The following is a 15,354-nucleotide window of genomic DNA, read 5'->3' as shown; positions in this document are numbered from 1 at the left end:
CCTCTCGGGATCTAACCTGTGTCTCACACATCCCAGCTCCTGCCAGGTGCAGAAGGGTCCTGGGTTCCTGAGCTGGGCAGCCTCAGAATGGAGATGTCTCTGCTGGTGCCCTTCCTGGGACAGAGCTGCCCACTCTCTGCCCAGGCCCTTGTGTCCCTGCTTGGCTTTCCCCAGAGACTGGCATTCCTGGAGGGAGTGGGGCCTGACTCACCTGAGTCTCCAGCACTGAGCTGAGCCACGGAGAGTAACTAAACTGAGACAGCACACCCTCTGGGTTTCTAGCCCACAACTCTGGACAGACCTCTGGCCAGCAGTTAGACCTCTGGCCAGCACTTGGGCAAGTGTTCCGTCAGTTCTGTGCCTTAGTTTCTTCATCTTCAAAATGGGGATGATTGGTATCTTCAATGAGAAAATCCTGTCAAACACTTAGCTTCAAAAAACTACTTAAATACTACCTTAAAAAGTTTTAAAAACTTGTATGCTCATGTTCATAGCACCACCATTTACAATCATAGAAAAGGTGGAAACAACCCAAATAGGCAAAATGAAAATTGGTCTATTCATATAATGGAATATTATTCACCCATCAAAAGAAACGAAGTACTGCTGCATGCTACAACCTGAATGAACCTCAAAAACATCATGCTAAGTAAAGGACACAGGATGCAAAAGATTCTGTTCAGTTCAGTTCAGTCGCTCAGTCGTGTCCGACTCTTTGCGACCCCATGAATCGCAGCACGCCAGGCTTCCCTGTCCATCACCAACTCCCGGAGTTCACTCAAACTCACGTCCATCGAGTTGGTGATGCCATCCAGCCATCTCATCCTCTGTCATCCCCTTTTTCTCCTGCTCCCAATCCCTCCCAGCATCAGAGTCTTTTCCAATGAGTCAACCCTTCGCATGAGGTGGCCAAAGTACTGGAGTTTCAGCTTTAGCATCATTCCTTCCAAGGAACACCCAGGCCTGATCTCCTTTAGAATGGACTGGTTGGATCTCCTTGCAGACCAAGGGACTCTCAAGAGTCTTCTCCAACACCATAGTTCAAAAGCATCAATTCTTTGGCGCTCAGCTTTCTTCACAGTCCAACTCTCACATCCATACATGACCACTGGAAAAACCATAGCCTTGACTAGACTACCATATGTAAAATTCCGATTATACGAAATGTCCAGAAAATGCAAATCCACAGAGAAAGAGGTTTGCTAGGGGCTGAGGGAGGGGACAATGGGGGAGGGGGGTGACTGCCAGTGGGTACAGATTTTATTTTGAAATAAAGACAACGTTCTGGAACTACATGTTGGTGATAGTTGCATAGCGTTGTGAAGGCACTGTCACGCACGGTAAATTTTATGTGTATTTATCACAACTTGAAAACTATGCAAAAGAATGAAAGAGTTAGTGAAGCGATCCCCAATTCGGGTTTTGTTCTTGGACTGAGTCAACCAGTAAGGGAGGCTCTGACATCCGAGGGGGTCAGAGGCGGGCAGCGAGCACCACTCTACCGGTCCGATCTGGGGCAGTGTCCCGGCAGCGGCCCTCTAGAGCTCGAACCCCGGCAGCGGAACGCGCTCAGGGCCAAGCAGGAGGCGCCCCCAAGAGACCTGGCGGTCTCCTCAGGCTCGAGCGCCTAAACGCCGCTCGCGCACCGCAGCCCCAGCATGTCAATTCTCAGGCGTGGCCCCGCCCCTCCCGTCTTTTGGATCCGCCCCTCCGCCTGTCAGTCCTCTGCACCGTAATCACACCTCTCCCGGCAGTTCCGCCGGATGTTCTGTCTCAGCGCTTGGTCCCGCCTCTGAGCCTCCAGGCCACACCCTCGCACGGCGCCCCTCCGCCTGCCCGTCAAACCCGCCCTGGCCCCGCCCCGTCGTCCTCCTCTCGTCTTCTCGCTCTCTCGCCTTGGCGCGGCCCGTTGTTATGACGACACGGTCGTAAATCCGCCATCTTCCTGCGGCGCGTTGCGACATGGAGGGCGCGATGGCAGTGCGGGTGACGGCCGCGCATACGGCAGAAGCCCGGGCCGAAGCCGGGCGGGAAGCGGGCGAGGGCGGGGTCGCGGCGGCGGCGGCGGCCTTGGCCCCTGGTGGCTTTCTCGGCCTCCCGGCGCCCTTCAGCGAGGAAGGTAACTGGGCCGCACGGGGCCGGGCGCGGCCGGGGTGGGGGCGGCTCAGCCTGGCTGGTGGAGGCCCTGACGGCCTGAGCTGCGGGCGCGACACACCCTCCCGGGCCAGCTTCCTTGCAGACCTCGTGGGTCTCCGCGGGACGCCTCAGAGATTTCCACGAGCCCTCTGGTTTCCTCAGGCCCTGGAGGGGCCTCACCCTGCGGTGCGCCGATCACCACCGCCGTGGGCTCCGGCGCCCACCGTGGATACTCACTGGTGTCCGAGTCACACGGGCTGTCAGTGGAGACTTTAGCAATAGGCTCCACCGCCTGCCGGCCCCGCTGTCTCCGCGTCTAGACAGGGCCCGGCCCTCCTCTGCGTCCCCTCCCACCTCACCTGACAGGCCACCAGGGCCCTGGCCGGGGTGTGGCTGAGGCTCCGGGAGGGCGGGGCCTCCAGTCTCTCCCGCACCCACAGGGAGGTGGCAGAGCCCAGTGCTGCAAAGGTGCAGGCCGCCCAGCCCCAGACCTGCCACGTTCTAGCTGTTTGATCCTGCGCAGGTGACCACATACCTCTCTGAGCCTCCATTTCCGCTTACAGAATGGAGACACCGGTGTTGACGATAATGTATGGAGCACTCATCCTGCCTCAGCCTTTTTCATTCTCAAGCCAGCCCTAGAGGCCATTATTGTTATTCCCATTTCGTGGATGAGGAAAATTGAGGTTTAAAGATGTGAAAGTGACCAGGTCACCCAGTTATTTAATACCACGTATTATTTGGATGCCAGGATTGTGTGACCCCTCAACACACTCCCTTAACTTCTGGGGCTCTGTCTTCTGGTAGGATGGTCATGAGACTCAAAGGAGAGCATGCATGTGCATCTCTGAGAGCAGTTCTGGGGACCCATGAGGGCTACATTCACAGGGGCGCTGAGCCAGAATTCTGATCTCTGCCCTCTGAGCCTGTCCCAGGAGACTCTAGACTGGGCCAGGCAGGCAGGGGTTGGCTGGTGATACTGGGATGGTGGTCTTTGTTCCCACGGGGTTTGTATTCTCGGTACATCTTTCCTTGCTCCTTCTTATTCCAGCTTGCGTAGGGGCAGTACCAACCACCGTGGGGTCTCTTTGGAGGTTGCTGTGCCCTGCTGGGCTTGCCCAGGGCTTCCTCTCAGGGTTACAGGGCTGGGAGTGTTCCCCTCTGCGGTGGGGATTCCTTTAATGTCAACACGCTGGTGCCGAGTCAGACTCGGTGAGTGGGCTGGGAGGATTCGGAGGGTGGAGGCACCTGAGTGCTTGGCGGGTGACTGTGGGCCATCTGGGGGTTACCGCCCTTGCCAGGCGGCCTTCTGTGGGCGAGTCTCGGCTGTGGTTTGGCCCTTTGTTCATTAATCCAGCAGGCATCAGCTGGGCTCCTTAGGTGCTCCAGCCTGGGTTTGACCTTGAAGTGGGATTGCACATGAGGTGGTGGGAATGGACAGACTCTTACAAAAGCAGAAGGAACATCTCCCATCCCGGGTGCAAACAGCTGGGTATCTGGGGTAGACCATCAAGTTTAGGTTCTGGCCCTAACACTCACCAGCAGAGTAGCCTTGATCTCAGGTTGTTTTTCCGGAGTGGGCATAGTCATTTCCATTTCTTCAGGGTGCTGGTCGGATTGGGTGATATCCCCAGGGAGGTGCCTGGCACACTGTAGGGAACTCAGGAAGCCAGAAGTCCTCCTGCAGGGACTGGCTGGTCAGCCTCGATGGTGAGGGGCTCAGGGGCAATGGCCCCTGGCCCTGGAATGTGGAGCCCCTCTGGGAAGTACCCCCCAGGCGTCTTCACCAGGGTAGGGAGGTGTTGCCCTCTTGGAACCAGTGAAGCGTCAGGTCAGAGTGAGAAAAGAGCGGGCATGGGTCAGGGCGCCTCACCTCTCCAGTGTTTGCCGGGTGCTGGCCTCTCAGCTGGAGCTGCACACAAACCAAGTCGGCACATTTTACAGATGACGAAACAGACCCAGACACGGCTGCTGAGGTGCCCGAGGGCACATGTGAACCCCGGATCCTCCCCCGTTCCCAAACCAGCATGGCTGAATCCCCCTGCTTCCCAGCTGCCTCTCTGCCCTCCTCTCTGAAGTAGGGGCTTTGGATCCTGTGCCCAAGTGGATGGTCAGGGCTGCCTCCTCCCATATGTGGCTCTCTCTGGGGCAGGCCCCTGGTTCTAATGCCACCCCTGGGTGGGTGTGCCTAGGACCGGAGCCCCCCCCAGTCCCCCTGACTGTGGGCTCCTTGCAGATGAGGACGACGTGCACAGATGCGGCCGCTGCCAGGCAGAGTTCACTGCCCTGGAGGACTTCGTTCAGCACAAGCTCCAGAAGGCCTGCCAGCGGGCGCCTCAGGAGGCCCTGCCCGCCACCCCGGCGGCTGCGCTGCTGGGTCGGGAGGTGAGCACCACCCCCCCCGCCCCCCACCATCGCACACAGGTGTGCATACACATTCCCACCCCTCATCTGAGAGCAGGAGGAGGAGGTGGTGGCGTGGCAGGACACACCTATGCAGCTGGGTCCCTATGACAAGGGGAGGGCAGAGGGTGGCATCTGGTCCTGGGTGGGGGGTGCTCTGGGCTCCCCTGGTCGGGCCGGGATGCTGGCCTGCTCAGCAGCCTCTGTGTGGAGCCTGCACTTTGGGGCCTGGGGTCTCTCCTTCCTTGAGGCCCATCCTGACTCAGGGACGTCACGATGGCTTTTGTCCTTCTGTCTGCCCTCCTGGCCTATACATGTGGTTTCTGGGGATCCCACAAATGAAGCGTGGCTCTGTTGTAAAAACGGCCACCTTTGTTGCACGCCGTGTGTACCGGAGCTGTGCACACAGTCTTACGAGGCCCATGGCACCCTCGTGGGCTGGGCACTCTTGACATCCTAAGCCTACAGGAGTGGGCGAGGATGCTCCGAGAGAAGTCGGTGCCTCCAGTCACCCCAGGGGGGCCCGAGGATGGGGCCCAGAGTTGTTTTGCTCTGCCCTGTGGTCTTTCCTGCCCCTCCCAGGGGTGTCGTCTTCTTTGGGAGGGTCCCCAGCTCCTTTCCCCTGGGGGCCCTTTCTCCTGACCCCCTGGCTGGGCTGGTGGGTGGAGGTCCTCCCTTCCTCTCTGTAGAGGCTCTGCTGGAGCTTCTGGTCACTTCATCCTGGAGTGCTCCCCGGGCTGCTCAGGGCTTCGTGTGGGGCCCTCGTTGGCCAGAGGCATTGGAGTGATGGGGCTGACCTCTGAGCCCGGGGTGAGGGGTTCAGGCTGGGAGCAGACTGGGAGCAGTGCTCTGCAGGGGAGATGTGAGCCCCCGGGTGAACCCACACCTGATCCCTAGAGCCCTGAAGATGGGTCTCCTCCATCCCCCCGCCCCATAGCAGGTGGCACCAGGAGCAGCCGGCTCAGAGGAGCCCATCACTGTGGCCCACATCGTGGTGGAGGCGGCTGCGCTTGCAGGAGACATTAACCACTCGCCTGACATAGTTGGTAAGCCGGTCTGGCCCCACTGTGGCTGTCCATGCGCAGCTTTCTCAGCACTGACCCAATAGTCGTCCGTGGGCAGGGCTGGGACCTCTGCTGCCCATGCCCGTCTGCTGTCCCGGGAGCGGGGCCTGGCTGAGGAGGAGCTGGGGCCCTGTGCGCGCCTTCCCAGGGCAGGGCCTGCCGGAGGAGCGAGCATTGGGCACCAGGCCCCGCCCTGCCCGGAAAGGGGAGCCAGAGCCTGGCAGCCCTGGGGGACTGCTGGGCCTTGGGGCAGCTTCGCTTTGTGCACAGACCACGAGCTGGCTGCTCTCCCCTGCTGTGTCCCCAGACTCTCTGCCCTGGTCCTTCCAGAATCTTCCCCACTTTTCTGCCAGCCCCCACCCCGGCCCCAGTGCCTGCTCCCCACCCACCGTCAGCTCTGGAGGGTCAGGCTGGGGTGCGTGTGGGCGCCCCAGCTCAGCCCCAGCCTGCTGCCTGACCCTGGCTGTCACCTCCCTAGCGCTTCCTCCCTCCAGCAATTCCCACCCTGATTCCCACACGGCTTTGGCTTTTAAGAGCGTGCAATGCCAAGTAAGGCTCTTTGATGGCTTTTTTAAAGCCGAAGTATCTCATTGATGTGCAGGAGGGGAGGGGGCATTGGGAGGTCTGGATAGGGTCACATGCTCCTTTACAGGGGACAGGGAGCGTGCTGCTGGGCCATTCAAAGGGCAGCCTGAGGGGCCCGGTGGCTGGGTGTGAGCGTGGCAGCAGAGAGGCTGGGTTGGCCTGATGCCACTGGAGGTGGGGAAGGGAATGGGCAGGGGCTGTGGCAGTACGCGAGTCGATAGCTGGACAGGAAGGTTTGGGTGACAGGGAGAACTTGGCCTTGGGAAGCCCTGGGGACCAGCTGGGGCAGGAAGAGGGGTGGAGGTGGCCTGGGGGACGGGGACCTCGGAGCAGGCAGCCTCCCTCTCCCCGGGGAGGCCGTGGGACCTGTGCCTGTCTCCATGCTGCGTTTCCCCCAACATTCCTGTGGATGAGGACAGTTGCCTGCCACTCCTCCAGGACAGGAGTGTGGACATGTGGGGCAGGGCTGGGCTCTAGCCCTGATGTGGCATTTGGTTTCTGGGTGGGAGGGTATCATGTGGGGAAACGCGTGCCCTAGATTCAGGTAGCACCTCCAGGCTGGCACCCTGGAGGCCCTGCTTGCCACCCAGCCTCCAGCTGGCCCACCCTATGCTCCAGGGGCTCCTCTCTGGGCACCCCCTGCCTCTCTTGCCCCCAGGAGTTTCCCTTCTGCAGACGTCCTGGGTGGCCCAGATGTCCCCCTGGCTCAGTGATCTGGAGCCCAGGCCAGAGTCCTGAGCCACCAGCTGCTGGCATCATCCCAGGATGGTTCCCAGCCCTCGCGGGGCTGGCGGGTTCACGGGGACCACACAGCTTCCAGATACCCACTCCAGGCCCCCTGCCTCTTCCCTGGGACCAAACTTGCTTTTCATCTCTGGCTCCAGGGCAACCACGATCCCCTTTCTCCAGCCCTTCCGTCTGCTGTGTGACACTCAGACTCAGGTCTGAGCCCGGCTTCTGGGGTGGAGGGAGGCTGTCAGCCCCGCAGGAGTGCCAGATGCCCTAATTGTTTCTGAGTCACGGAGCTTCTGTTCTGTTTTGGAAGAATGGCTTGTCAAAACACGACGCCGGCCTGAGTGAGATGGTTTCTAAGAAGCGGCTTCATAGCCGTTTTCCACACGTCATCTTCCTGAGCAGAAATGGTGAAGTGTGTTTACAGCTTAGTTTTGCACATTGTCACATTTCTTCAACACCCACGGAGCTGCAAAAGCCCAGCTTCCTCGCCCTGACTGTCCCAGGCGTGTCCAGAGCGATCGCTCTCCAGGCGGGTCCCTGGCCTGCCTGCCTTGAAACCCATGCTGGTGGGCAGTCTCAGGGGTGTTTCCTCTTCATGTTAGCAGGAGCCAGGGAGGCAGGCTGGCCTGTCCACTGCCTCTGCGCTGGCGCTCGGCCACCCTTGGGGACAGCAGGGAACCTGTGCATGTCTTGTCCTGCGTGCCTCTTGGCTGGGGGCAGGGCATCTGTGTTCACATCCTGGTTAACTGTGTTCCAGAGGCCTGGAGTTCCTCTGGGCTACCCCGTGGATTCGGAGCATCCCTTCCCGCCATCCCTTCTGGCCGAGCAGGTGACGCGTGCTGGGCTGGGGTCAGTCGAGATGATCCCCCTGACCCCAGCAGGGTCCTCAGGCTCCATCTGAGGGCGGCAGGGCCGGTGGATCCCGGGGCTCAGGCCACTCTCCCTCTCCTCAGGAGGCGGACACATCAAAGAGGTCATCGTGGCCTCAGAGGCAGAGCCGGGGGACAGCGAGATGGCCGAGGGCCCAGGCAGCTCCAGTGAGCGGGGGCCCAGGCTCGCTGCGGAGGGCGAGCAGGCCCAGGTCAAACTGCTGGTGAACAAGGACGGCCGCTACGTGTGCATGCTCTGCCACAAGACCTTCAAGACGGTGAGGCCCCGGGGCCGTGGGTGCTGGTGGGGAGCCGGGCCTCCGGCTCGTCCCTCGCTGGGCGGTGCCTGAGCCTCGCCGCCCCTCCTGCACAGGGCAGCATCCTCAAGGCCCACATGGTCACGCACAGCAGCCGCAAGGACCACGAGTGCAAACTGTGTGGGGCCTCTTTCCGGACCAAAGGCTCACTCATCCGGCACCACCGGAGGCACACAGGTGAGCCGGCCTCAGCTCGCTGCCGCTGGCCCCGGGGGCTCGGCTCCTGGGCTTTGTCGCCCCTGACTCCTGGAGGTGTGAGGCCGGGGCTGACACCGCTCTCTCCGCAGACGAGCGCCCCTATAAGTGTGCCAAGTGTGGGAAGAGCTTCCGGGAGTCGGGGGCACTGACCCGGCACCTGAAGTCTCTCACCCCGTGTACAGAGAAAATCCGCTTCAGCATGAGCAAAGACGTGGTCGTCGGCAAAGAGGACGTGCCTGCAGGTCAGCCAGGGGGCTCCGCGGCTAGCCCTGGTTGCTCGGTACCACCCTGCTCCATGTGTCCTCACAGGCTCTCTTGGTTCTGCCTTAAAGGGTCCGGTGCCTCCACTGTGGGGCCTGTCACCCCGTCGTCGGCAGGTGAGCCCATGGAGACGTCGCCGGTGATTCACCTGGTGACAGATGCCAAGGGCACCGTCATCCATGAAGTCCACGTCCAGATGCAGGAGCTTCCCCTGGGCATGAAGGCCCTCGCCCCGGAGGTGGGGGCAGGTCAGGGGTGGCCCTTGTCTGCTCAGTCTGGGCCCTGTTCTAGGCACCGGCTCCGCTGGGAATGGGACTGACCTGGGCCTGCCTTCCTGGCACTCAGTCTGGTTGCAGGGGAAGGGAGATGAGAGACCAAGGTCGTGGCAGGGAGGGGTGAGGGGGAGTGGGCTGGGGGCCAGGGCAGGTGCGGGGAGCCTTCCCAAGTGAAGGCGCCAGGTGTGCACGGGGCTCTGGGGTGGCCCGCCGTGGAGCTGGCAGGCGGTGCCGAGTGCTGGACCGCCTGGCCAGCCCCCTCCTTCTGCCTCCCCTGCAGCCCACCAGCCCCCAGGAGCTTCCCTGCTCCAGCGAGGGTGGCCGTGAGAACCTTTTGCACCAAGCCATGCAGAACTCTGGCATTGTCCTCGAGCGGGCCCCCGGGGAGGAGGGGGCCCTGGGGCCAGCCACCCCCACCGTGTCCAGTCCCCAGTCGCCAGGAGACGCTGCCCCGGAACTGCCGCTGCTGGAGGTGGAGCAGGCGGAGACGGTAGGTCCCTGCCCCACCGTGGGCTCCTTCTAGCGGGGCTGGACCTGGGGTGCCAAGTCACACGCTAGCCCGGCTGCTGCTGGGTCCCTGGCCGTCCCTGGCAGTGGGAAGCTCCTCACCGTGTGCAGCGACTCGTCCCCTGAACTGCCTACCGCCTCCCAGGGTGGGGGTGCCTCAGTGTGGCCCCGGCCCTACTGATGGGGTGCAGCCATGGGTGCTGGAGGGGTGCTGTGGTCCCCCAGCAGGTGGCCGGTGAGGCCTCGTCTGTGCCCAGGACCCACCCGTGCCCTCAGTGCAGTGAGACCTTCCCAACGGCGGCCACCCTGGAGGCCCACAAAAGAGGCCATGCAGGTGGGTGGCGGGGTGACTGTCCTGGACAGCTGCGGGCGGCAGGCAGGCCGGGTGGCCAGTGGCTAGGGTGGGGCCCTCGGGTGGTGGTCCCAGCCTGACGTGGAGCATGGCCGCAGGGCCGAGGCCCTTCACGTGCCCGCAGTGTGGCAAGGCCTTCCCCAAGGCCTACCTGCTCAAGAAGCACCAGGAGGTGCACGTGCACGAGCGCCGCTTCCGCTGCGGCGACTGCGGGAAGCTCTACAAGACCATCGCCCACGTCCGCGGCCACCGGCGCGTCCACTCGGACGAGCGGCCCTACCCCTGTCCTGAGTGCGGCAAGTGCTACAAGACCAAGGTGGGCCCTGGACCCCTCCCGTGGCTGCCTGCTCCCTGAGCCCGCTCTGTCCCCGGTTCCCTGCCCCCTCGCCCTGGCCTGGGCCTGAGCCGAGGACAGGCCGGCCCTGATGGGGGCCGGTCTCTGCAGAACGCCCAGCAGGTGCACTTCCGGACGCACCTAGAGGAGAAGCCGCATGTGTGCCCGTTCTGCAGCCGCGGCTTCCGGGAGAAGGGCTCGCTGGTGCGGCACGTGCGGCACCACACGGGCGAGAAGCCCTTCAAGTGCTACAAGTGTGGCCGCGGCTTCGCCGAGCACGGCACACTCAACCGGCACCTGCGGACCAAAGGTAGGGTGGGGAGCTGGCAGGCAGGGTGCAGGGGGTGCCCACAACCAGCACTGACTGAGCTCCCCGCCACAGGGGGCTGCCTGTTGGAGGTGGAGGAGCTGCTGGTGTCTGAAGAGAGCCCCACTGCGGCTGCCGCCGTCCTGACCGAGGACCCACACACCGTGTTGGTTGAGTTCTCGTCCGTGGTAGCCGACACGCAGGAGTACATCATAGAGGTGGGCAGGGGCCTGCCGGGCTGGGATGAGGCCTGGGGTGGGCAGGGCTGACCTCTGACCCCCATCCAGGCCACTGCAGATGATGCAGAGACCAGCGAAGCCACGGAGATCATCGAGGGCACCCAGACGGAGGTGAGGGACTGGGGGACGGGCAGAGGGGCGGCCTGGCATGCTCATTGGACTCGGGCTGAGCTGTGGGCCGCCCACAGGTGGACAGTCACATCATGAAGGTGGTGCAGCAGATAGTGCACCAGGCCAGTGCTGGGCACCAGATCATCGTGCAGAACGTGACCATGGACCAGGAGGCGCGGCTGGGCCCAGAGGCGGCTGCAGCCGACACCATCACCATCGCCACCCCCGAGAGCCTGACGGAGCAGGTGGCCATGACGCTGGCCTCGGCCATCAGCGAGGGCACTGTGCTTACGGCCCGCTCGGGCACCAGTGGCGCTGAGCAGGCCACTGTGACCATGGTTTCGTCGGAGGACATTGAGATCCTGGAGCATGCTGGCGAGCTAGTTATCGCCTCCCCGGAGGGCCAGCTTGAGGTGCAGACGGTCATCGTCTAAGCACGGGCACCTGCAGGGGCTGGCAGGCCGGTCTGGGGCAGGAGCTGAGGACCTTGGGTTCCCTGCCTGTACTTGCCTGGCTGAGTACAGGCAAGAGGGGCTTAGAACTCAGACTTTGAGAGGCGATGCAGGAGTGTAAATAGAGTTTTTGGTTGCTTTACAATAAAATGTGAAAATCCACCGCTTGTGATGTTGTGGCATTAGCAGCCTCAGGGGCTGGTGTCTGGCAGTTCCCCCCTGGGGAAGTCCCCGCCTGCCCAGGCCACCCTTGAGGCTCTGGTGACTGGCCAGTCCACCCAGGGCTCCCATGGGGCTGGCAGCACCTTGGCGATGTGTAGGTGTCATTGGCATGTGGACAGGCAGCCTCTGCCTCTACCCTGCTCAGCTGGAGCTGTGACCCCGCTTCCTGTGGCCCGTCGAAGTGGGTGGGTGGGGATGCTGCTTGCCAGCTTCCGACCCTGGTGCTGGGGAATGAGGCCGGGAGAGCCAGGAGTCTCGGCTTTGTCCCTGAAGTGATGATGTGGAGAAGCAGCAGAAGATGCTGGGCTGTAAACAGGGCTGGTCTTTCCTGATTGGGTGCCCTTAGATTCCCTGCGGGGATGCAGCTTGAGGGAGATTCTGAGTGACCTAGTTTCTCGGGGGTGGGGACAAGAACAAGCCCTGGACTGTGGGCATGGCTGGCCCTCTTTTCCAGTCCTGATGCAGCTCTTGGGCTGGCAGAGCCATCTAAACCCCTGTTCTGATAGGTGTGGGGGCCCCAGATCAGTCTCAGGGTGGGCGTCCTGCCTCCCTGTCCCACCTCCCCCTGTGTGTGGGGGGCGGTCCTCTGTAGGAGAGGTGAGAACCGGGAGTACAGCCACCAGCTTCATGGAGGGGGCGGGATGCAGTGCAGTCTGGCCCCTCCCTGGGCCAGGGCTACAAATACCCCTGGAGCCAGGGCACCAGCGCTGCTGTTGTACCAGCCCTTGCAGTCTGTCTCATGCCACAGACACACCCCCAGCCTGGACCTCAGACCTCTACTGGGACACAGATCCTGAGCCTATCCACACCCCTCAGGTGAGTGCAATGTGGGAGTGCTGAGCGGGGGCTGGATGGGAATGGACTCTCAATATTTGGGCCTCAGTTTCCCCATGGAAGAGGAGAGTGGAGAAGGCTGTGAGCCCAGCAGCACCCTGGGGAGACCTGGGAAGCAGCAGGGGGCGGACGGTGGGCAGCAGAGCCTGCCTGGCCCGGCTCCCTAGGGCCAAGATGAAGAGTGGGCTGGTGTGTCCCACTCCAGGTCCGCGCTCACACCCGGCCGTGTCTGTCCCTCTAAGACAGCCCATGGGCGGGCCCCTGACCTTACTGGCCATGCTGTGGGCGCTGGGGGCTTCCAGAGCCCAGGCGCTGCGCATCGGAGCTTTCAACATCCAGAGCTTCGGAGACAGCAAAGTGTCGGACCCAGGCTGCGGCGGCGTCATTGCGCAAGTGAGGCTGGGGGCCCGGGGCGGGGTCGCGGCTGGGCTCCTCGGGCTGATCTGCGGCTCGCCTGACCCTGCACCTGCTGGCTCCTCCCCCAGATCCTGGCTGGTTATGATGTCATGCTCGTGCAGGAGGTGCGAGATCCCGACCTGAGCGCCGTGTCCGCGCTCATGGAGCAGATCAACAGGTGCGGCGGGCAGGGCCCAGCGTGGGAAGTCCCGGCCCGGACCCCAGGTCTCGGAGCGATGCCTTGACCCCAGGCCCGGCCCGTATCTCCGCAGCGTGTCCAGGCACGAGTACAACTTCGTGAGCAGTGAGCCCCTGGGTCGGGACCAGTATAAGGAAATGTACCTGTTCGTCTACAGGTGAGGGGAGGGGCCATGGGGCGCACGGAGCAGGGATCCTGCTCACGTCGCCCACCCGTCCTTTACCCCCTGCCCCCAGGAAGGACACGGTGTCGGTCGTGGACACGTATCAGTACCCGGACGCTGAGGACGCCTTCAGCCGGGAGCCGTTTGTGGTCAAGTTCTCGGCACCCGGCTCCGGTGAGGCCCCGCCCCCGCCGCCGGCACCGCCCCGCCCCGCCGCCGGCTCCTGACACCCAGTCTCTCCTGCAGCCGCCACGGAGTTGGTGTTGATTCCGCTGCACGCGGCGCCGCACCACGCTGTGGCCGAGATCGATGCGCTCTACGACGTGTACCTGGACGTGATCGACAAGTGGGGCACCGACGTAAGCGCCCCGCGTCCGCAAGGCCCCGCCCCGCCCCCACGACCCCACCCGGGAGGGAGTCGTGCTCCTGGGTTGGCCACAGAGCCTCAGACCTGCCCGCCGTGCCCCGCAGGACATCCTGTTTCTGGGCGACTTCAACGCCGACTGCAAATACGTGCGGGAGCAGGACTGGCCGGCCATCCGCCTGCGCAGCAGCGAGGTCTTCAAGTGGCTCATTCCGGACAGCGCTGACACAACGGTGGGCAACTCGGACTGCGCCTACGACCGCATCGTGGTCTGTGGCTCCCGCCTGCGCAAGAGCCTGAAGCATCAGTCAGCCACCGTGCACGACTTCCAGGAGGAATTCGGCCTGGACCAGACTCAGGCAAGTGCTGGACCGGGATCCCAACCTCAGGGCACCAGGCACTTGCCTTGCACTAGCGTTTCTAGAAAAGGCCCTTAGAGGTTCAGGTCTGGCCGAATGGAACAAACCTGCGGTGGCAGTGCAGGAAGCTCTTTCGTCCCTGGAGTGGGGTCCTGAGACTGTGCTCCCAGCCCACCCACAGGCCACAGCTGGCGTAGATGCCAACACCTCCCCCCAGATGCAGCGGTTTGTTTGGACACCCAGTGGGCCCCTTCCTGGGTGGGGGGCAGTTTTCCAGGGTGGTGCTTGTGGGACTGGCTGCTCAGTAGGGTCTCAGGCTTGGCCCCTTCTCCCTCCAGGCCCTGGCCATCAGTGACCATTTTCCTGTGGAGGTGACCCTCAAGTCCCACTGACAGCCCTGGGGCCTGGCTGGGGCAGACTGCCTGCAGACTCTGGCCACAAGGAGCAAGCCCCACAGACTCCTCCAGCGTGGCCAGCCAACCCCCAGCGAGGCTGCAGGGCAGGGGCAGCTGGACCTGGACAAGTGATGGGACCACTCGGAGCCCATTTCCCCATCTATGAAATGGGCTGCCACCACCTACCTCATAAGGTTATGAGAAACATCTTCCAGCATGCTGGGCACGCAGCTGAGCTCGATAAACAGCACACACTCAGCCAGGGCTCCACACACGTGTGCGCTCTGACTCCTCCAGGTCCCTTCTTAGGGCTCAGCCCTTCTGGGACACAGACCTTGGTCCTGCCACCCAGTGGATCCCTCCTCCCAGCCCACCTAGGGGACAAGGACAGCCTGGCCTGCCCACGCATTTTTCTGCTGGGAACCGACCACTTCCAGACGTGGCTGGCTCCGGAAGACAGTGCCTGTGCCCACTACCAGAAGCTTCTTGCTCTTTGTGTGAACTAAGTGCTTCCAAGCACCTGAACTGAGCGCACATGGGTAAGTGCTCTCACACACACGTCGTGTGGATGTGCACGGTCAGCCTCCCGATCCTCAGTGACCCTCCTCCAGCCTCGGTTCCCAGGTCTGCAGGCCTCTAGCAGCGCTCGTGGGTACGAGGGTCCTGGCCCACCCAGCACTGCAGCTGGCGGGGGGCTCAGGAAGGCTGTCCCCCTGCCCCCAGCCGGTTGGCGGCCCTGGGACTTGGGGAGACCCCCCTCACTGGTGAGCAGGCAGGCTGGGTTAGGGTCCCGCCCACAGAACCCCAACAACTCACTGTGGTACAGCCCCTTCAAAAGTGCCTTCCTGGTAGCTTCCTCCTCAGGAGCCTTGCACGGGGCAGAGGCTCGCCAGGGAAGCCTGCACTTGGGGTAAGCCCATCCCAAGGGTGGGGGACAAGCAGAACTGGGGTAAATTGACAGGGACCCGATGAGGTTGCTGGTTTTTGAAGCATCTCACCTTTGGCAAGATTTAATTGGCCTGAATTATACTGGAGAGTAAAACCTTTGTTTCCAAAGAGTTTGGACAACCTTTTCTTGCTAGATCTTTCTGAAATAACATTTAGGACACTTGCAATGTAAAGTGCCTCCCTTCTTTCTCTCCAAGTTACCCAGTTTCTCGGAAATTTGTGCAGGTTTTCCATCCAAACACGGTGGCCCAAGGTCTTTTCCCATTCCCTTCTCTTGTGGGGCTCATCAGAACCCACCAACTCCCTGGCCTTATGCCTCTAGCAATCGG

At 62.3% G+C, this 15,354-nt stretch overlaps 2 protein-coding genes across 10 annotated transcripts; both read left to right on the top strand.

Moving 5' to 3' along the window:
- Positions 1-1,957: 1,957 nt before the first annotated feature.
- On the top strand, positions 1,958-11,307 carry E4F1 (E4F transcription factor 1). 8 transcript variants are annotated; one of them, XM_086376242.1, is made up of 15 exons: positions 1,958-2,119; positions 4,373-4,521; positions 5,480-5,585; positions 7,681-7,752; positions 7,877-8,070; positions 8,166-8,286; positions 8,397-8,549; positions 8,640-8,806; positions 9,124-9,333; positions 9,579-9,684; positions 9,801-10,018; positions 10,148-10,346; positions 10,419-10,561; positions 10,631-10,693; positions 10,771-11,307. In XM_086376242.1, the coding sequence occupies exons 1-15, from the start codon at positions 1,963-1,965 to the stop codon at positions 11,125-11,127; spliced, it is 2,415 nt and encodes an 804-aa protein (XP_086232368.1). In that variant the 5' UTR covers positions 1,958-1,962; the 3' UTR covers positions 11,128-11,307. The 8 variants fall into 8 exon arrangements, with proteins under 8 accessions (XP_086232368.1, XP_086232366.1, XP_086232365.1 ...); XM_086376240.1 differs by having other exon boundaries at positions 9,576-9,684; XM_086376239.1 differs by having other exon boundaries at positions 5,477-5,585.
- DNASE1L2 (deoxyribonuclease 1 like 2) lies at positions 11,275-15,135 on the top strand. 2 transcript variants are annotated; one of them, XM_086376361.1, is made up of 8 exons: positions 11,275-12,183; positions 12,444-12,594; positions 12,687-12,775; positions 12,870-12,953; positions 13,033-13,133; positions 13,206-13,318; positions 13,431-13,682; positions 14,021-15,135. In XM_086376361.1, the coding sequence occupies exons 1-8, from the start codon at positions 12,107-12,109 to the stop codon at positions 14,072-14,074; spliced, it is 921 nt and encodes a 306-aa protein (XP_086232487.1). In that variant the 5' UTR covers positions 11,275-12,106; the 3' UTR covers positions 14,075-15,135. The 2 variants fall into 2 exon arrangements, with proteins under 2 accessions (XP_086232487.1, XP_086232488.1); XM_086376362.1 differs by having other exon boundaries at positions 12,051-12,183; positions 12,407-12,594.
- The last annotated feature ends 219 nt before the right edge of the window (positions 15,136-15,354 follow it).

This window comes from Bos grunniens, chromosome 25 (genome assembly GCF_055505025.1).
Source record: "Bos grunniens cultivar Pamir isolate PY7600 chromosome 25, Bosgru_T2T1.0, whole genome shotgun sequence".
Lineage (NCBI taxonomy): Eukaryota > Metazoa > Chordata > Mammalia > Artiodactyla > Bovidae > Bos > Bos grunniens.
This window is presented reverse-complemented; position numbering and strand designations above follow the sequence as displayed.

What these genes read in the sequence shown, in the direction of transcription:
- DNASE1L2 (XM_086376361.1), top strand. Translation starts at nt 12,107, where the DNA reads ATGCCACAGACACACCCCCAGCCTGGACCTCAGACCTCTACTGGGACA. An exon ending in AGCCTATCCACACCCCTCAG is followed by an intron (nt 12,184 to 12,443) that starts GTGAGTGCAATG and finishes TGTCCCTCTAAG; the next exon opens with ACAGCCCATGGGCGGGCCCC. An exon ending in CTCATGGAGCAGATCAACAG is followed by an intron (nt 12,776 to 12,869) that starts GTGCGGCGGGCA and finishes GTATCTCCGCAG; the next exon opens with CGTGTCCAGGCACGAGTACA.
- E4F1 (XM_086376238.1), top strand. Translation starts at nt 1,963, where the DNA reads ATGGAGGGCGCGATGGCAGTGCGGGTGACGGCCGCGCATACGGCAGAA. An exon ending in CCACTCGCCTGACATAGTTG is followed by an intron (nt 5,586 to 7,680) that starts GTAAGCCGGTCT and finishes ACTGTGTTCCAG; the next exon opens with AGGCCTGGAGTTCCTCTGGG. An exon ending in AGGTGGAGCAGGCGGAGACG is followed by an intron (nt 9,334 to 9,575) that starts GTAGGTCCCTGC and finishes GTGGTCCCCCAG; the next exon opens with CAGGTGGCCGGTGAGGCCTC.